Source organism: Meleagris gallopavo, chromosome 4, assembly GCF_000146605.3.
Source record: "Meleagris gallopavo isolate NT-WF06-2002-E0010 breed Aviagen turkey brand Nicholas breeding stock chromosome 4, Turkey_5.1, whole genome shotgun sequence".
Taxonomy (NCBI): Eukaryota; Metazoa; Chordata; class Aves; order Galliformes; family Phasianidae; genus Meleagris; species Meleagris gallopavo.
Window position 1 is genome coordinate 17,447,703 of NC_015014.2, and position 16,709 is coordinate 17,464,411.

The 16,709-nt window shown below is 41.8% G+C and overlaps 2 protein-coding genes across 2 annotated transcripts in view; both read left to right on the plus strand.

Moving 5' to 3' along the window:
- The first annotated feature begins 38 nt into the window (after positions 1–38).
- ERI1 (exoribonuclease 1) lies at positions 39–8,993 on the plus strand. The gene is made up of 7 exons (XM_031553048.1): positions 39–351; positions 443–618; positions 2,183–2,393; positions 3,133–3,216; positions 3,857–3,966; positions 5,747–5,861; positions 7,618–8,993. Exons 2-7 carry the CDS (start codon positions 542–544, stop codon positions 7,858–7,860), a joined length of 840 nt encoding a protein of 279 aa, XP_031408908.1. The 5' UTR covers positions 39–351; positions 443–541; the 3' UTR covers positions 7,861–8,993.
- A 6,592-nt stretch (positions 8,994–15,585) lies between these two features.
- Positions 15,586–16,709, plus strand: part of MFHAS1 (malignant fibrous histiocytoma amplified sequence 1) — a 22,180-nt gene continuing 21,056 nt past the window's right edge. The window contains exon 1 of the mRNA XM_010709832.1: positions 15,586–15,705. Coding sequence (XP_010708134.1) covers positions 15,586–15,705 — 120 coding nt within the window. The remainder of the gene's footprint in view (positions 15,706–16,709) is intronic.

The following is a 16,709-nucleotide window of genomic DNA, read 5'->3' on the forward strand; positions in this document are numbered from 1 at the left end:
CCGGGCCTTCCCGGGGCCTCGTGATGCTCTGCTCGTGTCGTGCGCCCGGCTGCGCGGGGAAAGCAGTTAGCGTGGACGGGGCTTAATAAGATGATGAGAGAGCTCTCCCGCTTCCATCAAGGTTTTGGTAGCTTGTACCCGAGAAACGAGCTTTTCTCTTGAACTCCGACTGCCTATCTGGCTTCGTCCCTTAGATTTGACGTAACTTCGGGCACGTACTCTCATCCCTTTCGACTTCTGCCTCTTGTTTTTCTGTGGAAATGTGCAGGCCGGAGGTGCTTTAAGCAGGCTTGGATGCTGAGTTGACTTCCCGTCCCTAAGAGAACTCGCGCAGTCTAACCATGATGTGGTGTGAGGTTTTAGTGTATTTGGGCGCCAAAACTGTGCATAAATGTTAGCGATCTAGCACACGCCTTCACCTTCAGGCTTTTCTTCCTTGCAGGGTAAGCTGCAGTGCAGGGTCAGCGATCAAGAAACCAATGAGAAAAACACAGCTTCCAATCCGAATGACTTCAGCGATCCCATTTACAAAGAAATTGCTATGACCAACGGCTGCATCAACAGAATGACCAGAGATGAGCTTAGGAATAAACTTGCGGAGTTCAAACTTGACACCAGGTTAGGCTGAGCTGTGAACCTTCGGGTTTATCTTTGAGCATGATAGAGCCAGAAGGAATGGTTATTGTAAGGCTTAAACACACAACACAAAGTGAAAAGGAGGCGTGCTGTACCATCTCACTCTTTTTGTTTATGTGCAGCGTTGCTGGAGCTTTTGTTGCAGGATTAATGCGTATGGTAATGCTTCATGTAGTTTCAGAAACACGTGCTGTCTCAACTGGTGATGCAAACAAGTGAAAGTTACCACTATCTGATACAAACGTAACCTGTTTAACCATAATTTGTACAGCTATCCAGCAGTTATTCTGCCTTAAATTTAAGCAGAAATCAAATAGCAAATGACGTATTTGTGACTTCCTCCAAGGTTATGAATCTTCTTTTTTTATTATTCAGTTGTAGAAACTCTGAAACATGTTTTTTATTTTTCTAGACTGAGTAGTTTGGGTTTGTTTGTTTTTGTCGCTGTATTCAACTAATTAAGTTGATCAGAATAAGTCTTGCATGTAAGCAAATGGCACATCATCTCTGATGCAGGAAATTGAGCAGATAGCCATACACCATCCTTTCCTCTGAGATAATTTCAATGGCAGAGCATCTTCTCTTTCAACTTCTTTTATAAGTTGGTTAGGGACAAAAAGTAATTTTTCCCTCTGTCAGATGTCATACTATCATTGAATTAAACCAGAAGAATAAATCGGAATGAAAAAGGCAGTTCAGTGTTTGTAGAAGAGGCTGATGTTCTCAAAATCAGGTTTAATAGTCCAGTTCCATTTTTTCTTTGTAAATCAGTGGGCTGCTTTTCTAACAGTATCACTTGCTACAAGTCGCAGTTTCATTTGAAATATATGGTTTCAAAAATAACTTCCAGAAATAGTTTGTCTGTTCAGCTCTGGTTCAACATGTAGCAATTCTGGCACCTGTGCTTGAGTATTACAATATTGGTGTTAAAAAGAAACAGTAACTACGTTCACTTGTCAGACCTAAAACCAGAAGTGTTTCTGACAACTGAAATAAATTGTAGGGTATTTCAATCAAGTTAATCAAGTGCAATTTTAAAATCTAAACTGCCACAAATTTATAATGTGGGCATTCCAGCTGGATTCTGAGTTAACAGTGCCACTGAAACAGAAATACCTGAAGTGCAAGTCTCTTCAGGCAGGGGACGCAGGGAGAAGTAACGGAGCAGTACTGCTTCCTGGACCAAATGTTACTAATGAGCAATTTATAAAGACTTGGGCTGCACAATAGCAGAGACTGCTGAGGTTTGCTGAACTGGAGGTGACTCTGCAGAGATACTGGGCGTCTGCACCGTGCTTCTGAGCCTCTCTCAGAATAATGATATTATCTAGGCACATCAGTTGTCTGGGATATTGCAGCCTCTACATTATCACAGAAAAGTGAGTGTTAACAGTATGATATTGAATTCAGTCTTCATAAGTGCTAATGCTCAAAATGAGGTTATAAATGATAAGCATTTGAATGCTGAGCATAGCTGTGGTTGTACAACAGTGCAGTAATTGATTAAATGAGAGTGTAACCCTAGTTACTTTCCTTATCTCTTTAGAGGAGTGAAGGATGTGCTGAAGAAGAGACTGAAGAACTATTATAAGAAGCAGAAGCTGATGCAGAAAGAACCTGCTAATGGAGACAGCTACTATGACTACATCTGCATTGTTGACTTTGAAGCAACATGTGAAGAAGGAAACCCACCTGAATTTATACACGAAATAATTGAGTTTCCTGTTGTCTTATTAAACACACATACCTTGGAAATAGTAAGTGACCTAATAATGAGTCAGTATGCTGTTCTTTGTTATAATTTCTTTGCTTCAGAAAGTCTAGATTATTTCCTAGATAGACGTTGAACTTCATTAAAAATTGCAGCTTTGTTTCTCCCCTCTCCAAAACCTGTCCTCTGTGCCTCTTACACACGAACAAAGCTAACTTTCTGGTCTGAAAGAAGCTGTCCCTGCTGTTGTCTCTCTCTACTGATAACAAGCAAACTTTCTCAATCTCTCCCTCTTCTCTCTGCTTTTAGATCCACAAAGCTATTTCTGGGACTCTAGGGATTTATCGTTTACAAGAATTAAGATGTTCCATGGTCCCCTCTGAAGCAAAGAGCAAGGAGAAATGCAGAGTTCTAGAAGGGAGTTCAGAGAATCTCTGCTTCTCAGTGAACTAGGTCTTCTCTTCTTACAGACCGACAGCTGTCTAGCCTGGTTTTAAAACTATCTCATAGAGATTTGCTGTCCTAAGTGCTGTGTGCCCGCACATCCTGCTTGTAGGAGAAACTCACCTGCTATCTAACTGAAATGATGAGAGACACTGAAATTGCAGATGCCTCTGACTAATGGTACAATTAAATACCTGGAAGTTTTAACTGGAGAATTTCCAGTAATCTGTGATGCTACATTAGATTGTAGCCACTAATTATTGTCTTTTGAGCTGTGGGCAAGCAGAAGTAGTTGCCTTTCAGGCTCCATAGCATGCTGCTGACTGATTCTCTTACCACAGGAGGATACATTCCAGCAATATGTGAAGCCAGAGATCAATCCCAAGCTTTCTGAATTTTGTGTTGGTCTGACAGGGATCACTCAGGTAATTTGTGCTTGTTTTTATTTAGGGAAAAATTGAGGAAAATGAGATGTGGTGTTGATGTTTTCAGACTTGTTTTGTAATTCTGGAAGAATTTTTTTGTAGCCCTTGTTTTTTCCCCTCTTTCAGCTACTTCCCCAGAACTGATAGTGAATTTACTAAGTTGGTCATCCAGGTGTAATTAGGAGCTGTAGGGAAGAAAGTTCCTTTTCTAATAATATGTAAAAATGTAAGCATTAGTGTGGGAATGCATCTTTTGAATTGCAGTGATTCCTTTTCTGAGACTTTTCTTCTCGAGTTAAGGAGTCCTAGGATAACAGTAATTTACAATCAAGTGACATGAGCGGGAGCCTGAGATACAAGCTCAAAGACTTTAATCCAAGTTCAGTGGGCGACCAGCCTAGTTACTTTTATAGGTACCATCTGGGGTCTGGATTTTTAGTGGTGGTTTTGTGATGCTTTTTTTTCAGTTTAGAAAAATCTGCCTACTTTCCTGCTTATTTTAATATATAGTCTGCTTCCAGTTATTGTGAAGGCACTGTAATAACTTGGCAAGTGCCTGTATACCAGTATAGTTCTTACCTTCACACTGTGTTTTCCTGAAAATAAATGTTCCTCACTTTTCCTGTTCTTGTTCTCTTAGGACATTGTTGATAAGGCTGATACATTTCCTCAAGTTCTGCAGAATGTTGTAGACTGGATGAGGCAGCGAGAACTGGGAACGAAGTACAGCTATTGCATGTTGACAGATGGGTATGTCCTTATGTAACTTCCAGCATGCTCTAAAGCTTCAAAATGATGTTTAATCTTTGTAACAGTATTGTTAAAGATAGACTACCACATTTCTATTTTGCTTTTATTCCAGTTTTAAACTTTTAAGTCAGGAAAGCTGAACAGTTTGAAATGAAGCTTCAAGTCCACTAGATGGCACAGTTTCCTTTCCAAGTTTCTGAGTGCAACTAGATGATGTTCAGTAGGCTTCTTGTCCTTTTGACTTCTTGTAATTCTCTGTTTCCATCTGGTTTTCATAGTGCACTTAGCTCTAACCAGGTCCCGTGCTCTCCTGAATCTGAAGGTGGTGCTGTGATTGTGTCGCATCCTGTGTATGTTAGCACTTGAATAGGTTAGCAAAACACAGTGCTGTGCTGAATGAAAGAGGGACAAACCTTGGAAGAAGACCAGAGTTTATTAAAAAAAAAAAAGAGCATGGGGAGGAGTCTTACTATAGTTCCCTGAGACTATTCTCAGGTAAAACACAGAGAAATGTTCTAGTCCATGGCATGGGCACTTTGAGAAGTATCACAGAATCATAAAATGGCCAGGGTTGAAAAGGGTCTCAAAAATCATCTAGTTTTAACCCCCCTGCTATGTGCAGGGTTACCAACCACCAGACCAGGCTGCCCAGAGCCACGTCCAGCCTGGCCTTGAATGCCTCCAGGGATGGGGCATCCACAACCTCCTTGGGCAACATGTTCCAGTGTGTAGTGTCACAGTAGTATCACAGTAGCTGAATTAAAGCACAACAAAACGCTTAATTCATCCAGTTTACCGAGTGGGAAAATTATTTTGGCTGCTGGACTTTTTTTTCTTCAGAATTCCTGAGGGTTCGGATAATGTCTGTAAATCATACTCTTCTGGTGAAGAGCCTTTATGGCTGAAATGTGGTTGTGCCTGGTATGAAAAGTAAGGCCATTTAAAAGCTGTCACATGAGACTTGATCTTTACAATGGAGTTCTGTGTACACCTTAAAACTAAGGAGTGAATTAAAGATTGAATTGCATTGCTATTATTTGGATAATTGACAGCTAATCCTATTTGACTGACTTTCCCTGTGATTGGGTTGGTATCTTTGAAAGCAATAGATTTTTAAAGAGACAGCATGAAGACAAAACTGGTATAAAACTAGTTATACTAGTTTAGTTGGGCTTAAAATATGTCTGGAATTCTTCAGGGAAATCCCCTCAGTGATGCTCCTCAAAGAAAATAGGTGCAGTGTTTGTGTAGACAGCTGCAGGAGAGGAAAAAATGGCTTTATAAGCTTCAAGCTATAGTAAACTTGTTGTAGTGGTTCCCTTCAGGAAGGAAGGATGAAGCGTGTGGGGTCTGGCTCTCCTAAAACTAAGCACAGTCTTGATTCAGTAACATTAGTTAAGGAGAGAGAGAGATGCATACTGAGTGATCGGGGACATTTAAGATGTCATTTGCTCTGCAAGAACTGTTTATGCCTCTGGTGTACAAGCCTTTGGCTGTGTTAGAGTTGATGTGTAGGCTGGGAAGTTGGCAGGCTACTTTTTTGTTTCAACTTAGGGGATCTGAAACCATCATAGTAAAAATGTTTCTTCTTTTATTTTCTCTATCATTAACAATGTAATACTAAAAAACTGCATGCTAGGCAGCTTTTCCTAATCTGAGCTGCTTTCCTCCTACTGACACCAAAGACAGACATCTTTTTGTGCTTCAGCTTTGCAGTAGTTAAAATTGAGAGTATATCAATTATTCACTATTGATGTTTTTTCTTTTCTCTATAATTAAGGTCTTGGGATATGAGTAAATTTTTGAATATCCAGTGCCGTGTCAGCCGTATCAAACACCCTTCGTTTGCCAAGAAGTGGATCAATATTCGCAAATCGTATGGCAACTTCTACAAGGTATGCATCGATTGTTGTTTCTCTTGCAGGAAAATGTAGTTTGTCTCACACGTCTTCTTGTACCTGTCATTCTTACCTGTGTACGTATGAAACTATAGTACTTAATCTAATTGCCTGATGCCTAATTTTCAATGTTCTTCATGCTCACATCTCACTTAAACAAAGCTTAGCTTAGCTGGAAAGAATCTGTATTGATTTTGCAGTTATTGTTTCCTGTTCTCAAGTAGTACATCACTGCCTCGGATGTCTCCATGGTGATGGGAACAGGAAAAGATGAGGACATATCTAGTTGCATCAAATTATCAGGAGGAAAATAATACCTGGTTCAGCACTGAGGTTATCACTTACCACTGCTTTCTTGCACTGTCAAATAACCATAAAATAAGTTATTAGAGATTCTAGTGAATTGCAAGTCAATGTAGCAAAACTATTGGTTTCAATGTGATTTGAACCTGGCTGACAATCTCCTCTTTAAGGGATTGTGGTATCAAATGTTAACTCACAAAAAAAAAAAAAAAAAGACATTTAATAAGATCTTTACTTTGTGGTGGGCAAATATGACATGATTACTGAGTTTACTCCTCTAATATTCACTATTTCTAGGTGACTTTTTCTACTGGAAACACATTAGAACACAGAACCATCCTGTTAATCCCAGGGATTCAAACCAGACAAACTCTTTTCTTTCTCTGTTTAGCAGTGGGAGTGATACGTTGTCAAAGCCAGCGAAGATTATAACTTGGAATTAATCAGTTTCTTTTAATTCTTGGCATTTTGTTTTGAATGCCAACACTTGCAGAACTTATAGTTGTTCACTGCTTGTGTTTAGCTGTTCTGCAATTGAATTTCTCGCTAAATAATCCTGATAGACAAAATCAGTGATAAAGACTCTGTTGTGACTTTTCCTGTGGAGTACCCCACAACTTGCAGGTGTGCCTCCCCTGTCCAGTTTGTGGGTGTTACAACAGGAGTTGTGTGTTGCTGGGTTTTGTTAACTGTGTTATCTCTGTTCTGCCTAGCTGTTAAATCTAGTAGTAGTATTGTGCAAGGTCTGAAAATGTTTATGTCCCATGCTCGTGTAATCATAATCCTAGGTTGGAAGGGATCTGTAAGGATTATCAAGCCCAACTCCTGACTCCACACAGCAGCCCTCTCCCCCACCCCAAACTGGGGTGCAAACTGAAGTTTTTATATCTCTTTGTTTTTCTTTGACTTTGTGGAGGACAACTGTTTATTTAATAGTTAATGAGGAGAGAAGTTGGGCATTTCCTACGTGGGTAAGTCAGCTAAGCCTCCTTGTCTACGCAGACATGGGCAGCTGTAGGCGTTGCCGCTGTTTCCTGTGGTATTTGGAGACATTCGTAAACTTGATGCCAGCAAAAATCAGGATCCTGATACTTCTTAATCCCTTAGCACTGAAAAGAAAAAAGAAAGAAAACCTGATTCCCTCTGCTGTGCCACTTCGGTAATTCCTTTTTTATAAGGGTTGTTAAGCATAGCTGGACCACGACCTCTGCCTTTGCCAGTGGTGGCACCTGTTGAGCTGATGATGGCGAGAGGTTCTTGAGATGGTCCTGAGTCTAGACAAGCTCAAAAAAATGAATGCCTGCCTCAGCGAGTTGCTTTGAAGTTGAAGCATTAATGGTCCAACAACAGGCAACATGAAAGAAGCATGTGGTACTTAAAATCTGCATCTGTTTATATTGCAGTGCATTATAGAACCTAATTCTTAAATGTGGTTCATTTTTTCCATCAGGTTCCCAGGAACCAGACCAAGCTGATGATCATGCTTGAAAAACTGGGCATGAGCTATGATGGGAGACCTCACAGTGGACTCGATGACTCTAAAAACATTGCAAGGATTGCTATAAGGATGCTGCAGGATGGCTGTCAGCTGCGGGTGAATGAGAAAATGCATGCGGGACAGCTTATGACAGTCTCCTCCTCTGCTCCCTTAGAGGGAGCCCCAGCTCCACAGATGCCCCGCTACAGAAACTAACAGCTCAGGGGTTCAGCTCTAGGAACCCCCTGCAGATACCCACTACAAACTGTGAACAGCTTATCAAATGGCCAGCTCTGCAAACCTGTCTGCAGTGCAGAATCTGAAAGCACCTTAACCATCAGTCTCTGATGAAATATAGAGGAGCGTGGAAGCTTTTTGCTCTTTAAACCTTGTTTTACATCTTTCTTTTGAATATGTACTGATGGTCTTGTTGTTTGCACCTTTTCTAGCAGTAAGATTGACATATGGAATCCAGGCAAAGTGGTAATTTTTTAAGGACGAGTAATTTATACATATGCATAGGTTGGCTAGGCCTGCGCGCTACTGTTCCTCACCAGCCTGTGGGTGGTATTTATTCATTATTCCATACTATAGTGATATCTAGCACCTGATTCTTCATTGCATACAAACTAGATGCTGTTGGAAGAACTGAAATGCAGATTGTCTGGGCTGGCCTCTCCTGGTAAGGCATTCTCACTGGGGTTCCTGCTGATAAATGTATTTCTTTTTTTAACAAATCTAAGAGAAATAGAAGCATGTTCGTTGGTCCTAGAGCAGTAAATTGATACTGCAGTTGTTATTTTTATTTTAAATTTAAGGATATGCTTTTCTGTGTCCCCATCAAATTAAAATAACTGCGTATTGAATAAAAATTTCATTCCCACACCATGATAGTAAGTTTTTTAACTTGTATTTAAAAAGGAGAGTTGCTTTGGGACTGAACTTTGAGGATCATATCTCCTATGCCTGCTGCACTCAAGTGGGACAGCCTATTTAGACATTTGTCAGCTATTTTGACTTAAAAGTGAAACAAAAATTTCAAAATTCTGTGTTACATGTTGTTAGGAAATAGAAGCTTGTTTTGTTTTAGATACTTCAGAGACTTGCTTGACTATTTTTGGTACCTTCTCCTACCTCTGTTACCATGAAACTATGCCTTTATCTGAAAATCTAGTCTTGGAAGATGAATGTAGATGCTACCAGAGAAGGCCACATCTAATAACAACTTCTGCTTTCCTCTTTGGTCAAATGTGACCAAAGTGTTCATTTACTTTTCTCAGAGGACCCTTACTAAGTGATGTATTTTGATTGCTCTTAATAATAATAAAAAAGAGTTTAGTATCCCTGTATCATGACTTCATTCGTTATTTCTGCCACTTAACATTCAGGAAACAAAACTGGTAATGCAGAAGTACTTTTGTTAAGAACGCTCACAACGAGTCTCACCAAACTCCTCTTAGCACCACTTCTGAATTGGTTCAGCAGCACCTGGAGACTTTATTTTAAATTCTTACAAGAGAGTGAAATACCGAACGAGTCTCCACTGTTTCATTTGTAGGAAGAAAGCAGTTTTCTTTCCAGTCAGACACACAAGCACCATGGAGACAGCTGCTATAAAATGATGTTTGTTTTATTCTGACATTAAATATTTGTTCTACTTATTGCCTGTTATCAAAATTTACATTTTTTTTTTTCCCTGCAGTAACACTAAATGTATTTTCATTAAGGTAGAACTCTGATATGCTTACTCTTACAGTACCACTTAACTGTCATCCTGTATTTTGTACAAATTGTTAATTATCTGTTTGCTCTTCACCATAGAGCTGGTTCTTCACATGATTCCAGAAGAGAGAATGCTATGATAACTTCTTTTGTCTCTGAATTGCCATGGTGAAGGTTTTTATGATAAAACAGAGTCCAGCTCAGCAAATTTCCCTTCAGGATTCTGTCAGTGTCGTAGACTTCGTCACTGATCTTATCTACAGGTCTGTAACCAGGCTCGCAGCCCAAAGAAAAAGTGATTTTTACAAATTATCGCTTAGGTTTTAAAAGTGAATAACTGTTGTAATTATACATCATTTAGGTACAGAGTCATTTATTTTTGTAAAATAACTTCAAAATGATATGTTGAGATAAGGGTTAAATATCAATGGTGGTTTTCTGTTTACTGCTGGAGTAGCTTTTTATCAGGAGGTTGCAGAAATCAGTCATTCCAGACACTTTATTGGGCTAATCAGACTTTAAATGTAATTATTTCCACAGAATCATAGAATACTTGACTCTGTGACTTTTTTAAGATGAAATTAAGTTTGTTTATTTACTTGAAATGGAAACAATGTTATTTTAATAAGTTGGTATCTTTTAAAACGTACAGTACTGATTTCATTCTGTAAAACATGATTTCCTCAGTGTGGGGACCTGAGTCTCAGTCAGGCCTCTCTGGTGTAATACTGCATTCCTTCCAGCTTGGCATATTCTGTGATCCTATGGCTTGAGTAAATAATAACAAATATAGTAACAGAGAGAGGTACAGTGATTTTAATGGTGATATGATGCGGGCAAACACTTCTACAAGTTTTTAGGTTTTATTTGTTTGTCCAAAGGAGAACTATGCTGGGTGCATCTTTGCTGAAGCAAATGCTTCTGTCTATTATAGGAGTCCTCCCACCCTGAAAAATTCATTGATAACTATGTAAGAAACAATCTCGACTTTATGCAGAGGGGGGAAAAAGATGCAGGCATTATCCTGCTGATAGTAGCATGAGGTCTTGTTTGTTTGTTAGTTTCTTCATTTCACGTTTCAGGAGCTGCTCTTGAGCAACAACTCTGCTGCTACTACAGAGCAGCAAACTTCCCTAAACAGCAGCCACGGGCATTTCAACACGAGCACACTTTCAATTAGATTTCTTAATATGTGTTTACATGAATGTGAGCAGGATTTACAGAATTTGTTGGGCTGTTTTAGAGGGGGAAGAAGATTTCTCAGAAAGGTTAAAGAGTAATAACCTCTGTCTGTCCAATCGATGCAGTCTAGGTAAACGTTGCTAGCTGCATGTAGAGGAAGAGACCACATGATCTGTAACCTCCCCTGAACCTTCCAACAAAGTGTGGCTACAGGGACATGACAGAGCCAGCCACTTGTCCACAGCAACTGGTGCTTTTCTCATAGGAAGGTGCCAATGGTGTTTCCACATCTTGTTGCAAATGAACACAGCAGAGAGCAGGGGGCTGTTCCCCGCAGTGCAACCAGATGAAAGCTCCAGCTCAGCTTGAGCTGCTGCTCTCACTCCCTCCGAGAACTCCTGGTGCTTCCCTGCAGGCCTGTCCTGTCTTTTCCTTGAGCTCTTGTCTGCTGCGTTGCCCTGTGAAAGCATCAGCATGGATTGCTGAGCAGCTGCAGAACATCCCTTTCCGAACAGGAGGCATTTGAAGGAATCCCCTTGTCAAAATGAGTTATCTTGCACAGGATGTGGTTGCATATTGTATTAATTGCTACAAGTGAGGATCTCTTTATGCAATATTTGTGACATGACTGATGCCAGCTTCCTAGTCAGAGAGTCTTCTAAACTATGCAGCTGTACTTGGAGATGGGAATAAGATGAGCAAAGGGAATTTTGCTTCACTGGGCTCTGCTCTTTCGTGTCAACCTTTCACAAATGCCCCAACTTTGCTTAGTCTGAAGTGTGAAGGAAAATGTGGTCATGACTGCACGTATTATTTGTAAATCTTGTCATGCTGTTTGCAAATGCATAGTGTGTTTTTGAAACTATCCTAAGTTCTTCCTAATCATTTTTGTTGCTAACTGAAGTGAATGGTAATAATGATTTTGCATTGGTAGGTGATTCTGACCTGTTTTGTGTTCCTTGTTTTAACTGTTGATTTGAGTGCATATAAAGTCAGATGGACCTGTGAGAGCCAGGGGTTTCTCAGTAAGCAGGAATTGCTTCATCGGTGCTTGTGTTCAGTCCAGGGATGGCCATGCAGTGTGATACATCTTTACAGCTCAGTGCTGAGCAAAACTTGACCCTGCTTGTTTTAATTCATGGCTGCATTCAGTACGATTTGGAGGTCTCCCTGCTGTGCAATGTCCCTTTATTTTATAATAATTCATTATTTAAGTTGGTGAGTAACTGAACTGTATATGGGATATAAGGGCATTTTATATGTTATTTTCATGTAATTTTGAGACTCAGTGTTCCTCCCTTTCTTACACTTGGATGTCTGCGATTAATTTGGAATCGTAGACTCATAGAACATTCCATGTTGGAATGGACCTACAAGGACCATTGAGTCCAACCCCCGGTTTCATGCAGCAACACTCAAAACCCAAACCCTCTGAGAATGTTGCCCAAACACTCTTCGTCCTCTGGCAGCTCAGTGCTGTGCCCGCTGCCCTGGGCAGCCTGTTCCATTCCCACTGCCCTTTGGTGAAGAACTTCTTCCTTACACCCAACCTGGCCCTCCCCTGGCACAACTCCATGCTGTTCCTTCGGGTCCTGTTTCTGCACCAGAGAGCAAAGATCAGCACCTGCCACTCCTCATACATCTTTCCCTGCAGACACCACCATCTTTGTAGCCCTTTATATTCATGCAGATGCGGAGTAAGGTGGCAGAGACCTAAAAAGAAGGGAGAAGTGATACATCCCAGCTGACCTGGGCAGGGTGGGCCTGGTGTGTGCCCATACCTCTCTGTGGCACCTGAGTGTTTCATGTAGATGGCGGACTTTGAGAACAGGCCTCGTGAATAAACAGAGTGTTATAGCAGCTATAACTTAGTTAACAAACAATTTTCCATGTATTTTTGGCCACAGAAAGCTGTCAGACCAGCTTTTCCCTTCAGAGAACTCCATTTCTCAATATTGACAGAGAGATGGGCCTACTGAAACAATCCGTGGATCAAGTCAGTGCACCTGTCAGCCCTGTAGGCAGGGGGCTGGGAATGCTAAATGAGAAACACAGCAGCCTGGTGCTGTGTCCTGGGGCACTTTGGTGCCTGCAGAGCCTGAGGCCTTGAGGAGTGTTTTCTCTCAGCTGCACATTGCTTTGTTTCCCCTTGTTAATCTGCAGGGCCACGCTGGCATGTTACTCCTCCAGACCCTTCTTCAACTCTTCCAGTGCGCTGTTTGGGGGAGATTTCTCTGGAATTTATAGGCTCACAATTTACAGATTCCTATTTGTTTTGCTCACATGGGAGCAGCCCTTTCCTGACCCTGCCTGGATGGATTTTCTAACGACCCATGTCTGGAAGCAGCTGTACTGTGTGCTGAACTCGTCTGTGCTGTTATGAGCAGGTCTTACAGAACCTTATCAGATTAGCAGTCGTTGCCTTCTCCAGCACAGTGATATGGTTTCCACAGGCTGCAGATGCACAAGGAGATGCCAACAATGGCAATGACAGTATAAATAAATGGAGAATCCCTTATCTTCCTTCACAGTCATGGCAAAAAATTATAGCAACTTGTGTGGTTTAATGGCGCTATCATTCCTGATTGCCATCATGTGCACATCTCTGGGGTTGATGCCACCACTGGAAATAAAGAAATATGGAAGGGATGAAGATGTTTTGATAGTGAAGTGAGGGGAAGAGGAATGCCTGAGAAGGTTCAGTGCCTTTTTTTTTCTGACAATACACCAGCATATGGCAAACATGGGCTGAGCTGGGAGCAAGATGTTGGTGTGAAAACTGTGTGCAGAGGAAAACAACCAGTTAGCATCTGAGTGTGGTTCAGAGAAGACGTGGAGGACTCAGCTCAGTCTCTCTGGCTGCTTTTGTGGGATAATCCCAGCAGTGGCGCAGCTTTTAACATGGAGGTGGTGTTTTAGCAGGTAATCAAAATCGCAGCACATCTGTGTTTGCTCCTTAGAATACTTACACAGAACGAACAAGATAGTCTTAAAACAAGACATAAATTGAAGTTTCAAGGTATGAAAAGGTAGTGGTTCAAAACTAGGAATGGAATGAATGGGATTAGGAGTGAAGACATTAGCCACTGAGATAAGAAGAATAAAGATGGTGAGTATATCTTAAAGAGAGGACAAGATGGAAAGACAAAAGATCCTAATGATTGCCGCTCCTATGGTTACACAAAGTAAATCCAAACCACGTTCAAGTTTAAATACCTGAAAGTCAAGGATGACAGGAGTAAGCAATCCAGACAAGAGCATGGGCCCCTGGGGCTTGTCCTCTGGACTAACCATGTGAAGGCATGTCATAGTATTGTGATAATAGGTATGTAAATATAAGTATGTGAGAGATTTGTTTGTATGTTTCTAGAGAAAAAACACTTTATTTCTGTAGTCTTACCTTCTTCTTTGCTACAGTTGTTGCTGCAAAGTTATATTGGTGCTTAGGCAGTTATGGAGTGCAAAGTGTTGCTTCTTTGTTCAATGTCTTAAGGGAAATGTAACATTTTCAAGTCATCTTCTCCAGCTGTCTCTTCTCTTTTGGTTGTGGCTTCATTTTGCCACTTTAAAAGCAATATCTGATGCTGTTCTCTACTCTGGTTTTCTGTGACAAGCAGTCTTACTTTGAATGCCTCCTGGGAGCTGAGAGCTGTCAGTGGCTTCAGCAATTCACTAGAATATCTCACCAGAATTCTCTGCTGATAAATGCTATTGGGTTTTGTTTTGGCCACTTACCACACTGCTAAAACACCAGCGATCTGCTGGTCTGTTTGGAGCTCAGCTAGCGTGGAGGGCAGTCTGGCTGTGCTAGAGCCATCCTTCCAGGTTCTACAAATACAAGGGCAAGCTCAAAGGAGTCTAGGCAGGGGTCTGTGGTGTCTCACTACAGAACAGGCTTGGTGATCCACTTCACAGGCTGCAACCTCAAATGGCAGGTCTTGGGATGGAAAAGGAGTCTGTGAATCTTTCCAGACATAGTCTACAGAATATCTCAAGGAAACATGATGAAGTGTGTATTTTGGGGCAGACTTTAGTGAGCAAATTAAAACAACTAGGAGGTAATTTTTCAATGAAACAGAGATGCACCTTGATTAGAAATGGTTCCTGCTTGCTGAGTTTACCATAGATTGCTTGTTTTGGCTCCAGTCCTGTCTCCAATTCCACTTTATTTCTTCCTACCTCAAGAACTTGGCACAAACAACACAACTCACCCTATTTTCAGCATTAGACCTGTAGGGCTCGCTATAGGAAAGATTTAGTTATCTAAACATAGCTGTCTGGTGCCTGGTATCAGCTGTCTCCTCAAAGCTTGCACATCCCACGTGGGGCCTGCAGGAGTCCTGCCTTCTGAAGCAACAGCTGGAGGCCAGACTGGAGACCTGAGGTATCTCCAGTAGTACCAGTGCTCAGAGCTGTGTGTGGGCACTGGAATGATGTCCCTAGAGCCAGCCCCCTCCCCACGCAGATGAAGTGCAAGAGACAAGTGCTTCCTCAAGCACTTTTCCCATTGGCCTTTGCTGCCTCTTAATATAGCTTAGCTACAAGGAAGAGGCTGTGCTGTTCACCAGTGCAGCATGCTGGCTTCCAAAAGTTCTCTGCAAGAGAGATGAGGATTTTAAGTAGCCAGGAGGAGGATTGGAATAGTGAAGCCTAGGCATTATCTAGCAAAAGACTTTGGCAATGAGGCCGTTATTCAGGTTTGCTCACTCACTAGCCTTCCTAAAAAGCATGGGAGGAAGACAGCTAGATCTCACTTTAGATGTAAGTTTGTTTCTTCGGCGTTATTTTATTTCTTTTTCTGCCCTTACGTGAAAAAGAATAGCGACAGCTGCTATAGCATTGTTGAGGAGATCACATTCTGCTATGCTTCCTGTTTGCATAGGGGTGGTAAAGGAGTTGATCTTTGTGACAAATCACTTACCAAGGCCTTCAATGGCAGATTAGGGTACTTAGCCTTTGACTTTTATTCTTGAGCAGATTCACAGCTGGCCACTGAACCCGGCCTTGCAGGGTACTGCCATAGCTGAGTGTAGGTGAATGGGGCTGCGAAAAACCTGTCGGCCCACTGCAAAAAGAAAGATGCCAACAAAAGATGGGGGGCTGGGGGAAGGGGAGGTGCAAGAATACACCTTTTTTCCAAGAGACTTGGAAATGGTTGTAAGATTGTTGAAGACAGAAAGGAATGGAGCACTGTGAATAGAAGAGCAATGGTAGGAGAATTCATCTAACAGTGGGCTCAGCACTGTCTCCAGTCTGCTGCCCCAGACAGGCAAAAATCCCACGGGGGAAAGAGGATAACCTGCCAGTGGAAAACAAGAGAGTGGAAAATGGATTGAAGCAAAGACATGCATAAGCATCCACAATAAAAAGGGCAGTGGAATCTACCCACACAATTCACAGGCAGAATCTTCCTCCCCGGGCTGCACTGCTTTGTGGGTACCACGCTGCCTTGGGACACAGCACAGCTCCAGAGCGGGGACTTGTGGAAGCAAAGGGCGGGCAGACAGCTCCTGGGCTGTGCTGTGCTTGGCATGAACAGTTCTGTAAACAGAAAGGCAGTTTGCCCACAGTCTGCTAACAGCTAGCATGGAGAAGGTTTGCCAGAGAGTTCGCTTGCAATGAATAATTCAGTCAGACCTGCTACCCTTAAATTTAGGTAATAATGCTGCAGTCAAAGGCTTTCTGGGTTTAGCAGCTAGTGCTATTGTGGCTTTGTCTCCGTGTTTGGCCTGAGGCCGGCACTATTTCACAGGTGGCTCTGACCTTGTGTGACAGCATAATGGCACACCAACCCTCATTTCCCTGCCACATGGGGAACAAATCTGGGGAGAACTGTAAAGTAGCCGATGTTATTCTAGAAGAGACTGCAAATAGAGCTGAGGGGATGCAATCACCTGAGTCACTTTCCCAAATCCCAGCATTACAGCACACGTTTTCCCCCAACACTATCCTATTATTGGTGGTGGTTTTCATTCAGGGTGCAGAGAGCTTGGTTATCAAACACTTCTTGGACCTTGAAACCTCCCAAGATTTCTGTGTGTCACACATTTTCTCTCTGCCTTTTCTGATGGCTACAGGGCACCCTCTCTCCACAAAGCCATAGGTCTCATTCCAGTTTCTTTGTGGATCTTCAGAAAGATGTCAAAAAAAAAAAAAAAAAA

What these genes read in the sequence shown, in the direction of transcription:
- ERI1 (XM_031553048.1), top strand. Translation starts at nt 542, where the DNA reads ATGACCAACGGCTGCATCAACAGAATGACCAGAGATGAGCTTAGGAAT. An exon ending in GTCTGACAGGGATCACTCAG is followed by an intron (nt 3,217 to 3,856) that starts GTAATTTGTGCT and finishes TTGTTCTCTTAG; the next exon opens with GACATTGTTGATAAGGCTGA. An exon ending in TATTGCATGTTGACAGATGG is followed by an intron (nt 3,967 to 5,746) that starts GTATGTCCTTAT and finishes TCTATAATTAAG; the next exon opens with GTCTTGGGATATGAGTAAAT.